This window comes from Physella acuta, unplaced genomic scaffold, assembly GCF_028476545.2.
Source record: "Physella acuta isolate Inbredline_101_S28 unplaced genomic scaffold, ASM2847654v3 ptg000046l, whole genome shotgun sequence".
NCBI lineage: Eukaryota > Metazoa > Mollusca > Gastropoda > Physidae > Physella > Physella acuta.
Window position 1 is genome coordinate 371,628 of NW_026731566.1, and position 19,800 is coordinate 391,427.

The 19,800-nt window shown below is 37.8% G+C and overlaps 2 protein-coding genes across 4 annotated transcripts in view; one reads left to right on the plus strand and one right to left on the minus strand.

Moving 5' to 3' along the window:
- The window catches only part of LOC131944451 (nitric oxide synthase-interacting protein), a 58,163-nt gene that overhangs the window by 31,008 nt on the left and 7,355 nt on the right, over nt 1-19,800 (plus strand). The gene's annotated exons all lie outside the window — the stretch shown is intronic.
- LOC131944420 (beta-1,4-galactosyltransferase galt-1) lies at nt 7,337-12,529 on the minus strand. 3 transcript variants are annotated; one of them, XM_059305022.1, is made up of 4 exons: nt 12,431-12,529; nt 9,621-9,874; nt 8,907-9,140; nt 7,337-8,531 (listed from the first exon to the last, which is right to left on the minus strand). In XM_059305022.1, exons 2-4 carry the CDS (start codon nt 9,857-9,859, stop codon nt 7,544-7,546), a joined length of 1,461 nt encoding a protein of 486 aa, XP_059161005.1. In that variant the 5' UTR covers nt 9,860-9,874; nt 12,431-12,529; the 3' UTR covers nt 7,337-7,543. The 3 variants fall into 3 exon arrangements, with proteins under 3 accessions (XP_059161005.1, XP_059161013.1, XP_059161019.1); XM_059305030.1 differs by having other exon boundaries at nt 9,621-9,891; XM_059305036.1 differs by lacking the exon at nt 12,431-12,529 and having other exon boundaries at nt 8,907-9,123; nt 9,621-9,677.

Here is a 19,800-nt window from a genome sequence, read left to right on the forward strand (position 1 = left end):
TATAACCCTTCATGCTTGAGAGGGTGGTGAAAACAGCTTTTTCAATACAAGGATTGTATCAATGATTTTTTACTTCCTCGTATATACGAAATATAGAAAAAGTCTTGTAATCGTGCAAAAAAAAATCGATTTTTTTACAAATCTCAACGTTTTACACCTCACTGATACGGAAAAACATAATTTTGCAATCTTGTCCTTATGTCTGTGTGTGTGTGTGTCTGTCTGTCTGTGCGAAAACACGATAATTTGAGTACCGTTACAGCTAGGTTGATGAAATTTCATATAAAAGTATTTTATCAAAATCGTAGATCAGTATCAACTTTTAATCGATTTCCGATAACCGGAAGTGGTACTTTTTTTACTTTGAATTTTTCAAAAGCCTTTAACTTGAGTACTATTTCAGATAGATAAATGAATTTCACATGTAAGTAAAATATCTAATTCTCTACCTTCTATCTAATTTTGAGTAATTTCCGTTGACCGGAAGTACTAATTTACGCTATTTCCGATTTCTCAAAAAACGCATGTAAATTTATAAAGTACTAATAATATTGCACACTATTATGCACATTTTGTTTTGGCGTTCACTTGGTGCGCAATTCTTTTTTCTACTAGATTCTATTCTATTTTTAAAAGTTTAAGTAAACAAAAATCATGTCTATATTCCGAGTTGCCATCCCACGTAGTGTTATATTAGAGTATTCGAGAAAGTTTAGGGGAGATCACTCCCGGTTTTTAGCGCAATTTCCATTCTGGAGAATTGCGTTTATTAACTCGTCATTTCTGGGAATGGATGGATGGATGAATGTGTGTCCGGGCTTTAAGTCGTATCTCCTCCTCAACGAAGCAATATCGATGACTAGTTCCAAAAGCAATTATGTTAAGCAAGTTACGAGAATGAGCATAGGCCATAAAAATTCCGGGTTTCTTTCATGTATTTCCCGGAAAAGCCAAAAAACCTCGAAAAATTTCAGTTTTTGGCCCATATCTCGGCAACCAGACCACTTAGCGACTTGAAACATGTACCAATCGATTCCTGCCATAATTTAGAACAATATTGCCGAAGAAAGTTTTCAAAAATATCCTATCGTTCGGTCACAAATTTTAAAATTACATAAACACCTACAAACCGATCGTTCTTCTAGCTTGAACGCACCCCAGCATTACACGTCAGAGCTATTTTTAGATAACATAAGGAAATTGCGCATAAATGTCACTAGACTTTTTTAATTAACTTGTTTTAAAATGCTCTTTCAACGAGAATGAAAATATTTTTTGCCTTGGATGACGATTCTCTCAGGTCTCACAATCGATTATTTTGTCATTTATAAAACACTCTCATTCATCTACGCTAAACCTGTCAACCTGGATAATCCATTTAAGGAATTAGGGGTGGATTAAAAATTAGGTTTTAAGCAAAAGCGGCACTTTAAACTCTTGATAGTGGAATAGACCATGGTATATAAAATAAGAAAGATTACATTCTCTAATGTCCTAAATTTAATCTAAGAATTTAAAACATCCGCTTTAATGTAACGCAAATAAATATATTTCAACGTTTGGCCCACACCAACACTCAAAAACGAAACCACCAGATATTGCAAAACCTATTGCAAAACTGCTCAGCTGTTGTACGCTTTCTTTCTTATTTTATTTTAGACAATAAGTTAAATCGCTACTTGGTTGTATCATTTTTATTAAATTTCTATGCTATTACTTAAAATTAGCTAAATGGAATAGTATATGAATGATCTTAATAAATTTCATTTGGTTTCTCATTTATAATACATCAAATCTCCAGACATTAGTACGTCTTATTTAAATGGATTACAGGGGTAATCCACCGGTTATTGTGTCTGGTTTAAAAAAGTGGGAAAGTTTCTCAAAGCTCGCGGTTAACAAGGGGTAGGCCAGTTGTTTAAATCTAAGTGCTGACGTGTCAGTGAAGTTGCAAAGTGTATTTTTCCTGTAGTGATGTACGATGGCCAGGTCGTTGCTGACCACGGTATAGTTGGCTGTGCCCCTGTGCGCGTGAGTATAGTGGATACCGCTCACCAGAATCTGTTCAGGCCTCACAATGGTTTTTGTTCTCTTGTGAAATTTATAAACACTTGATTGTCTTAGAACTTGGTAAAAAGGAAAAATAGAATATTTTTTTAACAAATTTTCCTCCTCTGCTGTGATGGTGAAATTTTTCTTGATCTGCTCCCACGATCTTGAGTTCGATAGAGTATTGAAATAAGCAGATTCAAACGAGAATGACCCTATAGGTCTGGCCTTGACCTTGTGTTTATTTTGATATTCGCGTTCAGCTGCCTCGATCAGGTCTGACCAGGTCATGTGATGGTTTGGTATGATGAACTCGTCAGGATCTTGTATGACCACGTACTGGGATACAAACTTGTTGCGGTACACACAGTCGTTGATGGCGCTCATCTGAGCGTAGTACCAAACGTCCATGACGTCATCTAACGGTAGCGCCCATTGCAGGACTGTGAGAACGCCTTCATCCTGATAGTGACGCAGCACTGCATCCATTTCCCGAGAGATGCTGTAGTTGTAGATGAAGAAATGCTGGGCGCCAAGGACTCTGTTGATCTCGATGGCCTGAATAATTCTAGTGATGTTATTGTAACCAAACAAAGCGGGGTAACACACTGTAAAGTTTCTCTCCCTTTGTTTGGGGTACTGAATCTCTAAAAGATTGGTCGGTGTGACGTCAGGCTTGTATGTGATAGAGATGGAGGTTGGCTTGAAGTTTTGTTCTACAACACACTCAAACATCGTCGCTGTGTAACTGTAACGATAAAGAATCTTGTATTTCCATTAACGGTCTTAAAATATTTTTGAGTAGATTAGTAGTTTTATAAAGTAATGACTACTTATGAATATTACGGAATGAGTAATTAGTGTTAATACTGCATCATGTGTGTGGTTTTTTTTTAAAAACTGGACAATGAATTTTATTACTTTTTTCTATGATCTCCTACTAAAAACATATGTCGTCCTATTTCTTTTGTCGTGTGCCCATCCTTGCTCATATGACAGTAGACCGTATGATTTTTGCGTGAGGCCATTCCTATGACTGTAATCACCGTTAGATTGGAACTCAATATGTCATAGTAGGCGGAATAAACCCAAGCATCGTTATCGTTGATTGGCTGAAACTTGTCTGGATGTAAAAACTTTTGGGATCTGTTGATTTAGAAATCTAATGTCGTTAAATATAATTTTTTTTTAAATCGTCTTTGGGTTTCGCAATGAATATTTATAGCAAAAGCTAAAGCAAACAACATATTACAAATTAGGTTAGTTCCTAAAATTTAAAGGTCTTTTCTTATACATAAAATAAACCTGCACTTTTTTTTAACTTACATCAAATGATTGGCCTATTTTAAAATGTTTTTTTTTCTGATAGAAGCAAAACATAAGGTGTCAAATTTTCTGAGCTAGAACTACGCCTAGCCGGAATGGCAAATCAAACATTAAAAGTATGTTAACCTCACCTTCGTACCGGCGATACTGTTGTGTTTGTTTTCATTAAAAAGACACGTAACCTCTTTGGACTTTGACTGATGTAATCATTCACTGGTGTAACGGCCAGTTGCAGTAACAAGAAAGTGGCGCCAACAGCAACGACTGGAAGCAGTTTATTACTAGCCTTCAGTCTGTTAGTAATCATCTTTTATGTTTCTGTTAAAATATTATTTAATTACGAAGCTTTATACACACACACACACACACACACACACATATATATATATATATATATATATATATATATACATTATATAATATATGTAATATAATGTATATATATAATTTTAATTATAAATATATATATATATATATATATATATATATATTTATAATTATAATTATATATATACATTATATTACATATACAAATATGTATGTACATATATATATATATATATATATATATATATATATATATATATATATATATATATATATATATATATATATATATATAATTATATATATACATTAAATTACATATACAAATATGTATGTGTATATATATATGTATGTATATGTATATATATATATATATATATATATATATATATATATATATATATATATATAATAATAATAAAAACTGCGTTTTTAAATAATTGTATTGACATGTTAAAATGCACGTTTTACCTGATTGTACTATCAGTACTCACGCCCATCCGTGGTATTAAACTATCATCTTCCTGCGGGCTTAACATCACAGCTGTTAGTGGCAGGTTGGACGCCATTTGAATAGGATGAATTAGTCCCGTGTGTAAGGCTTTGATAGGTTTGGTATGTCTATAGACACAGTGACACCGCGACACCTATCATCGTTGGAGGATACTGTAATACTCAGAATTGATACAGGATATGGTGGCATTCGTCATTTCTTCAAGGCACAGTGATATTTGTCATTGGTATAGGACACAGCAACGCCTATCTTTGATAATGACACACTGACTATGATCGTAGCTGTACGACACTTTGATATCCACTATAGCCTTTGACATAGTAACACAGATAACTGTTATATGGCCCGCCAACCAAAGATCTCCATAATCCTTTGTCCTGCTGGGGTACGGGCCGCCAACCAAAGATCACCAGAGACCCCTGTCCTGCAGGGGTATGGGCCACCGACCAAAGATCTCCAGAGACCCTTGTCCTGCAGGGGTATGGGCCACCGACCAAAGATCTCCAGAGACCCCTGTCCTGCAGGGGTATGGGCCACCGACCAAAGATCTCCAGAGACCCCTGTCCTGCAGGGGTACGGGCCACCGACCAAAGATCTCCAGACTCATCTGTCCTGACTCCCGGTGAAGCCTATCTTTGTAGTTTCCGCTAATGTGACAAGATGAAACTCGTCATTGCTATCGGTGTGTATGCCGTCGTCGTCGTTTTCGACCCCCCCCCCCCCCCCCCCCACGTCCCCCAATATATCTATCTATCTAATACTACTAAAACTCAACTTTTGTTTACATGTTTGAATATTTATTTGTTTGTCTGATTTACTATATCTAATGGTTCCACTCATCGTGGAGAGCTGTAAAATAGTATGTAGGTAGAGAACAATTTTTGTTTTAAGACAGACTGTTAATCACAAATTTATTTAAAGACGTTAATTAATTTATTGATTTATTCATAGGTAGATTAACCACTTTTTTTTTTTAAATGTTAAAACATTGACAAAACTTTGTGGGAATAGTGACGTCCCTTGATGTGTTTACTTTTTAGTACCATAAAAATAGCGGACTCCATCATAGACTTTGTGGCCCATTCAAAAGTTTAACGCGTTACAAAGCTAATTTTCTGCCGGCTTTAACTTAAACAATACGTCCGTTTGCTGTATTTATTACGTTCCAACACTTATATCAATTTTCAACTGTCTTTTTTCATTTAGTTTTACAATAAATTTCTCTAGATCTAAAGATCAGCTGTCGAAGGAAAGTTAATACTAATAGTTATGAAATATGAATCTAGATCTAGATCTAGCCTAGATCTAGGTCACTAGACTCAATGTAAATTCTAGATCTAGACTTAATGTAAATTCTACATCTAGAATCTAATTCAGGCCTTAATTATTTTATATAAATCTTTGTTTAGCTTCAATGATCATCTAATTCGAGAATATATGGGATTTTTTAAATCTATGTTCTAGATCTAGATATAGTAGGATTACTCACTAACTTGGAGGCGTGGTCGGCTGCTAACAACAATATGGCGGCCGGACCGGACGCATGACTTCCGACCATTTTAGGCCATGTTTACCACGAGCAAAATGGCAGGCGTTCACATTATTTAAACATGGTATAGGTGGCCAGGGCTAGATATGCCAGAAAAGCATTTTAAAATTTGCTTTGGAGAATGAAGGCTAAATTTTAAAGTCAGTGTCATTAAAATTAATAGAACTTTTTTTTTTACGTTTTCAATTATTTTTTCTTAAACCCTATATGTGAATGATAAGGTTGACTATCAGGACCTCGCGGGGCACAGGGCAGGTGAAGTAGGGTTCACCTGTTTCTATGTTCTCAGCATATGAAGGGATTGTGTGGTCAGAGCCATGCTCGGCCGGAATCGTTTTTTTTTTAAAATTCAAACATGTCTGAGACTTGGCGGGACACTGGGCAGGTGAAGTAGAGTTTAGTAGAGTTTTTAAAATATAAAAACATCTTTTTGAATGTGGGGTCTGGTTTTTTGTGACGATAAGTGACACTGCAGTAGCGTAGCGATGGGGGGGGGGGACATGTCCCCGGCCGCCGACCTTAAGGGCGCCAAAACGGGTTGGGAAAATAAATTGAAAGGTTGAGGGGGGTGCAAATCGAAAGTTTGAGGGGGGGGGTGTGCAAATCGAAATCTTGCGGGGGGGGGGGGGGGTTCAAATAGAAAAGTTTGTCCCCGGGCGCCGGGAAGGGTCGCTACTTCTCTGAGTGACAGACGTGAAGTTTTTTGATGGATGACCCCCCGAAACCCACAGTTATCCAACGGATGACGGGTAGTCTAGTTAAATTCTAAAAATGTTTTTAAGACATGAACGCAAGGCATGACACCTCTACCTCTCCGCTTCATAATCGATGCGAGACAACAACCATCAGAGAATATCATTAATCTGTTTGTTTTTCATTAACAAAAAGGCCATTTTTATGTATGAAAGTTGTCTCTCCTCCACGAGACCATATAATTCTCAAAAATAATTTAAATATTTTTCTGTACTTCGATATCAGCAGTGTGTGAGACAATTTAGAATTATTAACTGTATATGGAAAAGGGAATTAAATTATGAAGTTTATTTGATTGTAACTACACACTACCGAAATCTGAATAGGGGGAGTTCCCTTTTATTTTCTATGCCAGAAAATTTGCGACATTTTGACTTTAAAATTAAGAAATTATATTTCTTTGTTAAGAGTAAGTTTTAAATTAGTTATTTTTATTTAAAAATGAATGACAAAATGAAATAATATTTTATCTAAATTGAGTACCCTTGATAAAATGGTACCTTTGAAAACCCGTCGAACTAACTTTATACTTATTTGTGTCGAGTTTTAATGCAAGCTGACAAAATAACCAAATATTTTAATAGCTGTGCCAACATTAAAAGCTCTCTCCCCACGTTCACCCTCAACCATTTTCCACCCCTTTTCACCCACTCCCTACCACCCTCCCCATAACACAACGCTTAAGTCAACAAAGACATTAACATTATTCCTAGAATGCAGTTTCAATTCACTCAGCACACTCTAGCATGCGCATCAAAGTAACGCATTGTTGAGTAAGCATTTTAAAAATATAATTTAGTAATATTTTGATCCAGTAATCTAGCTAAATGTTTTTAAAAAATTAAAAGATAATAACATTCTAAGACATTTGCATCATAGAACCATAAATTAAAGAAGAGTATTATCACGAATGTTTTACTCACGTAGAAAGATTAAATAGCCTCTTATATATACATGTATAAATAGATATATAATTATATTAAAAACTAAGGAGATTATGCAGTATTTATGGTAATTTCTGTCATTTAAAAGTGGATTTTACGAAACGTTATTGGCCATTGCGGCTGGTTATTTTGTTTTAGCAGGTGAGAAAATTTTTCGAAGCTAGCAGTCAACAAGGGGTAGGCCAGTTGTTTAAATCTAAGTGCTGACGTGTCAGTGAAGTTGCAAAGTTTATTTTTCCTGTAGTGGTGTACAATGGCCATATCGTTGCTGACCACGGTATAGTTGGCTGTGCCCCTGTGCGCGTGGGTATAGTGGATACCGCTCACCAGGATGTGTTCAGGCCTCACAATGGTTTTTGTTCTCTTGTGAAATTTATAAACGCTGGATTGTCTTACGACCTGGTAAAAAGGAAATACAAAATATTTTTTGAAAAAAATTTCCTCATCTGTTGTGATGGAGAAATTTTTCTTGATCTGTTCCCACAATCTGGCGTTCCATAAAGTCTTGAAATAAGCGGATTCAAATGTGAACGATCCTATAGGTCTGTTCCAGATATTGTGACGACCTAAATATTCAAGTTCAGCAGCCTCGATCAGGTCTGACCAGGTCATGTGATGGTTTGGTATGATGAACTCGTCAATGTCATGTATGACCACGTACTGGGATACGAATTTGTTGCGGTAAACACAGTCGTTGATGGCGACCACTTCCCCATAGTACCAGATACCCTTTACATCTGATAACGGTAGCGGCCATTGCAGGACTGTGAGGACGCCTTCACCCTGATAGTGACGCAGCACTGCATCCATTTCCCGAGAGATGCTGTAGTTGTAGATGAAGAAATGCTGGGCGCCAAGGACTCTGTTGATCTCGATGGCCTGAATAATTCTAGAGATGTTATTGTAACCATACAAAGCGGGGTAACACACTGTAAAGTTTCTCTCCCTTTGTTTGGGGTACTGAATCTCTAAAAGATTGGTCGGTGTGACGTCAGGCTTGTATGTGATAGAGATGGAGGTTGGCTTGAATTTTGGTCCTACAAAACACTCAAACATTGTCGCTGTGTACCTGACATCAAACATATTGTGTTATTTTTAAAGGCGAGAGTTATAAACTCAAGATTTTTAAATGTTAAAGTAATTTTATAATGTATATCGCTTATTTATTTTCTTTTTTGTTCTTTTTCTTTTTTCGAAAATGTAATTAAAACTCTATTTATAAAAGATACGTTCTCTTTAAAACCAGACCAGGCTGGAGGCACCCTTCGAAATAAACTCTAGCATGTCTTATTGTGAGATACGCCCTCTCCCATAAAATATATTTATTATATATTATATTGATTACTTTCTCTTTAATAAATTTTTTTTTATTTAATTACATAATTTAAAATAATTTATCAATATTTGCGCTTTTTTGTGTGTATTTTATAAAAATACTACTTACTCTTTATAGTGATCTTCTACTAAAAACTTATGTTTTCCTTTCCCTATAGCCGTGTATCCATCCTTGCTCATGTGACAGTAGACCGTATGATTGTTGCGTGAGGCCATTCCTATGACTCTAATCACCGTTAAGTTTGGTCTCATAACGTCATAGTAGGCGGAGTAAACCCAAGCGTCGTTGTCGTTGATTGGTTGAAAAGCTTCCGTGTGACGTGACACTGTTGAACTATTTGTACTTGATAAATTGAAATGTTTTTTTTTTTAGTTTCATAATGTTTTTGTTAAATGGTTTACAAATTCAAAATCATAGTTGGATAATGAAAAATAGAAATAATCATATTTTAGTACTTTTATTAGATTTTTTTCTAATTGCCCTTTTAATTTGATACGCAGAAGAAAAAAAAATGTTTTTACTTTTATAATTTCATCATTCACAATTTTATAACTTAATATTTAACTTGGGAAGAAAACCGAATAAAATCAGCAAATTCAAATTATACCACTTTCTTCATTACTTGTGAAAGAATAAGTCTACAAGTTTTTTTTCTTGTTTTACTCTACTTGTAAAAGAATAAGTCGACATTTTTTTGTCCTCGTTTTCCTCGCGTTTATTTAAAAATGCTAGTGTCAAATTTGATGAGCCAGAACTACGCCTTGCCGGAACGGCAAGTATAGCGTTTAAAAGGTAAAATAAAAACCCAAGTGGTATACTTACTATTTTATTGGTGAATCTGATGTAAACGTATGCGTAAAGTCGTTGTTTGTCACAATGTACAACATTTGTAGGCTAAGACTGTTGTTAACGTTCACTATTTTACCAGGGAAATTTAAATACGAGACGGCCAGGTGCATGAATAAGAACGTGGTACCGGCTCCCACAGCTAGAAGCAGCTTGTTGATACCTTTCAGGCTGTTTGTGGTTGTCTTTAGTGCAGAACATCTCGTCCTTGTCATGTCTCCACGTTAAACCTGTTCGGCATTTATTCCTGTTTGTTAATTAATAATTATAATAAAAAACTTCATAAAAAACGTTTTAATAACAAGCTTTTGTATTATAATGCACTAAAAAGGAGAAAATAGATGATTTTCTTTAAATATAAAATACTCAACTATTTAAATTTAAATAACTATAAAGAAATGCGTGGGTCTCTTCCTAAATATTAGTATAGGTATCCAATAGATATAGTGACCCACGCTTTTCTTTATAGGTTATTTAAATAGCTGAGTATTATATATTTAAAGAAAATCATTTATTTTCTGCTTTTTAGTACATTATTACATAAAAGCTTGTTATTAAAACGTTTTTTATGCAATTTTTTTCAGTGCTTTAAATTTTTTAAATGTACAATATAGTTGCATGACTAAAAGCAATTGCGTACCAAATGAACATGATAATGCGCGTATAATAGTGCGGAAAGATTAGTACAAGACTGCCTACTAATTTAAAAAAATGTTAATTAATTTATAAAAAGTTAATTAGGCATCCAAATAAGTCAAGTTTAATATTATATTGCATTGTCTTCAAGTCTTGAACCACTAGCCAACTGAAATGAATCTCTCCGTTAGAAGTGCCCGAAATTTCGCTCGCTCATTTCGATCTATTACTACTGACGACAGACAGATGAAGCAAGTTAAATAAAATAGTGTAATAATAAGATATGGTGTTTGTGACGTAGGCTACATAGTATTGTTAAAAATCAACAATATTTCCAATATATCTACATATATATAATAATCGGGACGGAGTTCCTTTCAGTCATCCCTCCCAGGGCACTGCCACATCCCCCCCCCTCTCGTAGCACAACCGCCGAATCTTTTCTCCCCCCCCCCCCCCCCCCCACCCTACCCCACTCGGACAAAAATATAAATTAACGAGAAAAATGGCCCGTTGAGGAAGGATACACCGGGCGCTAGGTTGATAGTGCTGTCTCTTTTCTCTAAACTAAAACCAACCCCCCCCCCCCCCCCCCACACACACACCACCCCCCCACCCACCCCCACCCCCCCAAAAAAACATGTCTACCGTCCCATTCAGCGAAATATAATTATATACTTTTTCCAGTGTCCGCCCCCTCCCCGAAAATTCTACCCCCGCCCCCGAAAATTTCAAGTACCCCACCCCTCTCCGGGGAGGAAAAAGTCTGAAAGAAACACTGGTGTCGCGCTTAGCCACTACGCGAAGAATTGCATTAAAGAAATTGCGAGAAAACCACTTTTTAGATTAGACACATTAATTAGGCGGTAATTTTATTATAGAGTATCGATGAGGAAACCACCCCCCCCCCCCCCCCACCCCCACCCCCCCCCCCCACCCCCACTCCCAAAAAAAACATGTCTACCGTCCCATTCAACGAAATATAATTATATACTTTTTCCAGTGTCCGCCCCCCTCCCCGAAAATTCTACCCCCGCCCCCGAAAATTTCAATTACCCCCACCCCTTTCCGGGGAGGAAAAAGTCTGAAAGAAACACTGGTGTCGCGCTTAGCCACTACCCGAAGAATTGATTAAAGAAATTGCAAGAAAACCACTTTTGAGATTAGACACATTAATTAGGCGGTAATTTTATTATAGAGTATCGATTAAGAAATTTCTTTTGAGTTGGGGAGGGGGAGGGGCTCAGACGTTCTTACGCGGGGGGTGGGGCTTCGCCCCTACCCGAAGAATTGTATGCAAGAAACTCTTCACGCAAACCACTTAGATTAGACAACATTTCCTCTTTATTCAATGTTTACGCCAGAATCAATGACGTCATTATATTACTGTGAGATTATTTTCAACTCTATGCTAAATGTGTCGACGTCATACTTCGTTTTTCGAATTACTATGCATGTTTTTAAATTGCTTGTCTTTTCTCTAGAGCGTTCTTGTCAGACAGATAGATAGATAGATAGATAGATAGATAGATAGACAGACAGCGAAACTATTATTATAGATTATAGAATTTATATAGAAAATATATAGGCCTACTCTAATCAGTGTAGTGGTCGCCCCCACACCCCGAAATTTTAAATTAGTTAACCGCCCCCCTTACTCTATTTTGTTTATTTATATACATATATATATATATATATATATATATATATATATATATATATATATATATATATATATATATATACACACATATATATATATATATATATATACACACATATATATATATATATATATATACACACATATATATATATATATATATACATATATACATATATATATATATATATACATATATACATATATATATATATATATACATATATACATATATATATATATATATATATATATATATACATATATACATATATATATATATATATATATATATATATATATATATATATATATATATATATATATATATATATATATATAGCCTACAGCCCAGAAAGGTTTTTTTGCGGGGTTAAGTTTCTAATTCAAGTCCCGTCAGTTATATGAATTATATTTTAAGGTACGAATACATTCATAATAGTTTTGAACCCGTGACACTTTCTTAAAGCCCGAGTATTGTTCTTACCTCCCACAAAACGCTGTTACACCTGTGTTAAAAAATATAAATCGCGAATCACGACACAAATCCCCAAATAAATCCAAGTCGTCTCGTTAGTGTGGCTAATTGGCCTATGGACGGTGGTAAAGGGTTTTATGTGTGCAGCATTCGGAGTTAAATGTGTGTAAGGAGGTCGATAGTTTTAGAGGGTGTTGAGGGTTGTTTGAGGCTATCGAAACAATGATCGAGTATCGTGGTTAATTGGCATATGAAAGGTTCAAGTATGGTCAATTTATGTCTATCATGCTGTATCGACCCTAGTGTGATGGTGTGAAAATGTCAAAATTTTCTGATGGTTTGCTTCGATTGATAAGTGTGCGGACCCACAAGAGGCTGTTGTTTTTTTATGATGGTTTGGTAATTTTTTTTTTAATACACGTTGTACGCCTATAGTTCAGTCGCGTGTACAGTGCGCATTGGTGAAAGCTAGGAGGTTTAGTGGAGGGGGTAGGAGTCCGCTTCTCATGGTCCCCCATAATGACAACTGATAATTACATATATTAACAACAGTATCGCTTTCATCTTCGAAACTTTGAATATCGTAAAACGGCAGTTGTACGTTCTTTTCAAGTTTTTATTCAACCAGAAACCACAGACATGATACACAAACTTATATACATACATAGAGGTGTGTATATCTATATACATTAAAGTATGTGGGTTTGTTTGTCTTTAATGCACTTTTCATCCGATCGCCATGTAACTTGGAAGTTGTTGAGAATACCCTGACCCTGTTCGTAGGAAGTTAAGCTCAGTCACCACCGTCTATAGGTCGAGGGTCAATACCGACCCTGTATACAGGGGTCATAGGTTAAACCTGATCTAACACGTGGGCGACATTAAAGGTCAATCCCGGAGTTCATGGGTCAATCCGACCAGGTATACGTGAAATAACACGTGGGACACATTAAAGGTCAACTCCGGAGGTCAAGGGTCGTCAATAAAATACATTACGCAATCTTTATCCGAGCACTTGCTGTGTTAACCATTTAGTCTCGGGGTTAAAGGTTGTGGACATGCGATGGCATTTGATACCTAACCCGAGACATTTTGTGTTCGGCCGTACCTTTGTAGCGCTGGAAGTAAGTCATCAGGGACTAGATCTACGTGTATATATGATTTACTTGTGAGAGTTGTAATTTTTCAATCGGGATATTTTGAAACAGGTGTTTAAATTTACCAAAGGCTTCTCTTAGCAAGGGAAGAATCGTGTCCTTGAACTTCAACACCGAGAAGTCCAGAACACCGACCTGGACGGGCATCCGGTAGTGGTGGACGACGGCCAGCTGGTTACTGACCACGGTGTACGTGGCGCTGCCCCTGTGCGCGTGGGTGTAGTGGATGCCGCTGAGGTGGATGTGGTCGGGCCGGACGATGGCTTTTGATCTCTTGGGGAACTTGAACGCAGTTTTCTGGCGGTGGAGGTGGATCAGGGGAAACACGGAGAACTGGCGTAGGAATCTTTCGTCGTCTGCTGCGATAGAGAAATTTTGGAGGTCGGTTCCTTGTGGTCTGTCAGAGAAGTACGCGGATTGGAAGTTAAATGAGCCTAAAGGATAGAGAGTTGTATAAGGTTGGTTTAGGTATTCGCGTTCCGCTGCCTGAATCAGGTCTGACCAGGTCATGTGATGGTTTGGTATGATGAACTCGTCAGGATCTTGTATGACCACGTACTGGGATACAAACTTGTTGCGGTATACACAGTCGTTGATGGCGGTCATCTGACCGTAGTACCAAACGTCCTTGACGTCATCTAGCGGTAGCGGCCATTGCAGGACTGTGAGGACGCCTTCATCCTGATAGTGACGCAGCACTGCATCCATTTCCCGAGAGATGCTGTAGTTGTAGATGAAGAAATGCTGGGCGCCAAGGACTCTGTTGATCTCGATGGCCTGAATAATTCTAGAGATGTTATTGTAACCAAACAAAGCGGGGTAACACACTGTAAAGTTTCTCTCCCTTTGTTTGGGGTACTGAATCATGACGTAATTTCTACGGGTTTCATTTAATGAGTACGTCAACGACACAGTCACTGGCTTTATGTTGGCGTCTGCTTCACATTCGTAGATCACAGGTACAAACCTAAATGAGACCCAAAAAAATGTATTTTCAAAACTTAATCATAAATTACGTCTTATTGTTTGATGCGCTATAGCGTAACTGATTCCGGAGTTTACCCTCCTAGATGAGTTGCTGTCCGAAATCAAACAGGAGTGGAGCCCCTTAGTCGAAAGGATTACCAACTCTGGTTTGTTTTCTGCGACACTGCTGGTTCCTAGTTGTACAGGTAACGTCCTGTCCATTAGGTCCGTTCAGCTGTGAGCAAAGAGGGGGTCTGATATATGGGCAAGATCTGCTTCTTCTCATCTTACTGCCCAGGGATTTTGCTTGGATTTCTAATGCGCAACCACTCAATAGAGCCATAATAATAATTTAATATAATCGCGAACTAAAACGATTTGAATACGCGCTTCTGTTTACCTTTTTTGATGCGACCCCTTAATAAAGTCTCGTTTGCCTGGGTACACAGCCTCGCTTCCGTTTAACGTCTTGTAACAGCAGATAATGGATGGCGTTCCTTCCCTCAGGGCCATCCCTAAAACTCGAACCACTGCCCTCGCCTCGGTCTCGTAGTAAGCCGAGTACACCCAGGCTTTGAGCTGGTCAATCTGATGGAACTCTTGGTCACGTGACTCCTCGTTTATGTCTTGTCTATGGAGAAAAATAACATACAAATACAAACAAGTTAATAAAAAGTCTAGTGACAATTTAAGCACAATTTCCTTAATTAATTTTTTGTGACCGAACGAAAGGATATTTTTGAAAACTTTCTTCGGCAATATTGTTCTAAATTATGGCAGGAATCGATTGGTAAATGTTTCAAGTCGCTAAGTTGTCTGCTCGCCGAGATATGGACCAAAAACTGCATTTTTTTTCGAGGTTTTTTTTTGGCTTTTCCGGGAAATCCAGGAAGGAATTCCGGTAATTTTTTTGGCCCACAATCATCCTCGGAACTTGCTTAACATATTTGCTTTTGGAACTAGTCCTCGATATTGCTTTGTTGAGGAGGAGATACGACTTAAAGCTGCGCACATCCATCCATCCATCCAGAAATAACGAGTTAATAATCGCCATTGTCTAGTCTAGAAATAGCGCTAAAAAACATACAGACGGTTATTCATAGTGAAATTGTTTTTTAAAAATTCGACTTTTTGTGGATGGTCACACGTTGAAGATTTAAGGAAATTTAATCTTTCATAATATCTGTTTTTAGTAGTCTGTTTATTAGGTAGTTATGGATAATTTCAGATTAACGTTTGTTAATGTTATTAATATTGTTAGCATACTTAGAAATATGGATTGGAAAAGACCATATTAATTTTTAAAGGGATATAATTCATGTATTTAGATATGTCACTCATGGTTAATTATCTTGAATGATATTAAAAAGGGATTTCGGAAGCATTATAGCTCCTCAGTAGTTTTGAGAAAATATGTGGCATGTATAGTCATACCCCCATCCCAAATGTTATCACCCTGCTTGAAAAAATTAATACAATTTAAGATGCTAATTTGTCTAATGTTTAACAATCATGATGAGTCGGACTAAAGACAAGTGTTGCTTAAGTAGATAATTTGGTGCATTTCACAAGGATTAGACAGTGCTAGGAAAAAATATTATTTTAAAATATACATTATGTGTTGTTGCTTGTTCTGTCATTAGTTTAAAATATTACTAGTTGTGACAACTAGTTGTGTTTTTGCAATGAAGGTGGCATATTGTTTACGAGAAATTTATAAAATTGCTTTTTACTCAAATAAGCCAAATATGACATGATTTCATGTCAAATTTGTGACACATTTTAAAAGCATAGAATGGAGAGATCTACCCACCAACACGATTTCATGTCAAATTTGTGACACATTTTAAAAGCATAGAATGGAGTGATCTACCCCCCCCCCCCCCCCCCCAAAAAAAAAACATGACTTGATGTCAAATTTGTGACACATTTTTAAAGCATAGAATGGAAGCATCTACCCACCAACATGATTTCATGTCAAATTTGTGACACATTTTAAAAGCATAGAATGGAAAGATCTACCCACCAACCTATCTTTGTGCGCCGACTCCCCGGGTATCTCACGGTCCACTGACCCCGTCCTCTGTGAGCTGTTTATGAAGGTCATCCTGAAGGTCACGGAGCTCACATTCCCTGCTCCAGTCGTGTTCGTCTGCTCACTGGCACCAGCAGGGGAGGTCTGGACAAACACCCGTGACAGCTGGACCGTGACGAGGTCATGGGTCAGCACTAGGAGGGAGAGGCAGGCCGCCAGGACTAGCCAGGTTTTGATGTGGCGCAGTCGGTAGATGAAGATGGGGCGGTCCATCAGGCTTCTCATCATTGGGGGGGGGGGGAGTCGTGGTTCTTTTCACTTGAGGTGTGACGTCTAGCTACTGTGATGTTGGGCCGTGCTACTTAGAATTCTGGCTTGCTCTCAACTGTGACGTCTCGCTACTGTGATGTTGGGCCGTGCTACTTAGAGTTGTGGCTCGCTAATGTGACGTTCTAACTCTCAACTGTGACGTCTCGCTACTGTGATGTTGGGACGTGCTACTTAGAATTGTGACTGCCTATTGAGACTTGATACTGTGATGTAGGGCCGTGCTACTTAGAATTGTGACTGGCCATTGAGACTTTAGACTCCATACTGGGACTTAGTGACTCGCTAATCATACGCGTGAATCGTTACTGGGACGTTTTTACTCGCAACTTAGATGCTGTGTTCTTGTCCACTGTATTGTGCAAGTTTAGCGTCTTGCTCTATTTCCGAATACAACTTGATCCGTCCGGAGACATGTAATCTCTACCTGTAAAAAAAAACGTCTATTACTTGAGACCACTTAAAATAACAAGTCCGAACATATCTTCAACACATAAAGTTCACACGTTTGTATTGAAGATAGGTGGCAGATTAAAGGAAAGCTGACCGACAAAATATAACCCGCCATTGTGGGTACAACCGTTCCAGGGACCCCGTCAAAATTTAATCTGTTTGTGTCAAGCTTTAAAGATTTTAATATTGATGCGTTTCCTTGTATCCGTAGTTTGTTTTTAATCGCTGCCAACTACAGATTGTGGTTCCCCATCGGTCAAGTTTAGTAGCTCGTCATTCTGTGTTCCCCACTTGTACATGACTTGTACCGAACCTGTACCTCAAGTATACATAACTTTTACCTGACATAGCCTGATTTATACCTTTTACCTGAAGTATACATAACTTGTACCTAACAAAGCCTGATTTATACCTTTTACCTGAAGTATACATAACTTGTACCTGACTTGTACCTCAAGTATGCATGATTCGTACCTAACTTTTACCTAACTTGTATTTGATTAATACCTGACTTTTACCTCAATTGTACCCGATTTGTCACTGACATATACCTGACATGTAAACTGACCTGTACCTGACGTATACCTGACTTGTACCTGACCTATACCTGACCTGTAACTGACCTATACCTGACGTGTAAACTGACCTGTACCTGACCTATACCTGACCTGTAACTGACCTATACCTGACGTGTAACTGACCTATACCTGACGTGTAAACTGACCTGTACCTGACGTGTAACTGACCTATACCTGACGTGTAAACTGACCTGTACCTGACGTGTAACTGACCTATACCTGACGTGTAAACTGACCTGTACCTGACCTATACCTGACTTGTACCTGACTTAACTCACGCTGTTGGTACACGTCAGGTATGTCTCCTAATGAATATCCCGCTACACTTGTCTAACACAAAGAAAACTTCCTTACGATCTCACCATATCCTCCAGCTCAGGTGTGTGAGGTTAGGATACACCTGCCTTCCTTATATTGGTTGATTTACCTGATCAATACCTGGACTTGTTATATTGATACTTGTGTTTATTGGTATTTTTAGCGCTTTTTACTTTCGCGTATACAGAGTACAGAGGAAGTGTTGTAAGCGTGCACAAAATTCACATGACATTTTGACAGGTTTCACAGTTTTACTTCACAGTACTTCATCGTATACGGAGTATTAGGGGACTTATTTAAATCGGGCAAATGTTGTTAATCAAAATGTATCAAAATATCGGTGTCTTACACGTCATATAGTCGGAAAAACAGGGTTTTGCAAATTTTTTACCGTATGTCAGTGTGTTTGGATGTGTGTCTGTAAACACGATAACTTGAGTACCGTTACAGCTGGTTGATAAAAATTGCATATACATGTATTATATCAAATTTGTAGTTGTGTGTCAACTTTTCAGCGATTTTCGGTAACTGGAAGTGGAAGGTATTCTACTTTCGGTTTTTCAAAAGCCTATACTGTCTCTGATAGATAGGCGAAATTTTTTATATAATTAAAAGATTCTAATTCTTTCAAATTTTGAGTAATTTCCGGTGACCGGAAGTAGTACTTTACGCTATTTCCGATTACTTAAAAAACGCAATTGAATGTATAAAGTACTAAGTATTAGGTATGTGAAAATTGATTAAATACCATGTCTTTCACGAGTTTCCATCCCCCGTAATGTTATACAAGTATATTCGAGAAAGTTTAAGGGTGATCACTCCCGCTTTATTTATTTATTGATCCTTTTCGTATGTTTACAAACTCTCCTGCCGTCTTGCTAATGATATGTAAACTTTTACCATAACACCCACTTCGTCACCGCCATAACCTTTCACCCTTCACCTTTTCACTTCTTCCCCTTACGTTAAACAACATAACCCTTCACTACGACTCTCCACTATAAACCTTTCCACTCCTTCACTATAATCTCCAACCTTCCGTCTCTATAAACTTCTTTTTAAACCCATCAACCTTCCATTTCATCCCTTTTAAATAGTCCACCCCTCCACCGTAATCAATCCACCCTCCACCATACAACTCCTCCTCTCCCCCTTCATCATCCCACCTCTTTCACCTCAACCACTCTCCTACCCCCACTCCCTACCCCCCCCCTACCCTCATTATTGACTGTAACTAAACCTGTCAACTTAACGTTTTACTCCCACCCACTATCCCCCCACCCACTATCCCCCACCCCCTACCCACCCCTCCATTATTGACTGTAACCAAACCCATCTTCACGTTCTACTCCCACCCTCGACCCCCTACCACCCCTACCCCCCAACACCTACCCCCACCCCCCTCCCATATTGACTGTAACTAAACCCATCAACTTCACGTTCTACTCCCACACCTCTAACCCCCACCCCTACTCCCCCACCACCCACCACCCCCTACTCCCACACCCCCTACCCCCACTACTGACTGTAACTAAACCCATCAAC

Excerpts from the sequence above, each read along its gene's own strand:
- LOC131944420 (XM_059305022.1), bottom strand. The coding sequence starts at position 9,859 with ATGACAAGGACGAGATGTTCTGCACTAAAGACAACCACAAACAGCCTG. Across the intron at positions 9,141-9,620 it reads TCAGATTCACCAATAAAATA|TACAAATAGTTCAACAGTGT; the intron begins GTAAGTATACCA and ends CAATTTATCAAG. Across the intron at positions 8,532-8,906 it reads GTAGAAGATCACTATAAAGA|GTACACAGCGACAATGTTTG; the intron begins GTAAGTAGTATT and ends GTTTGATGTCAG.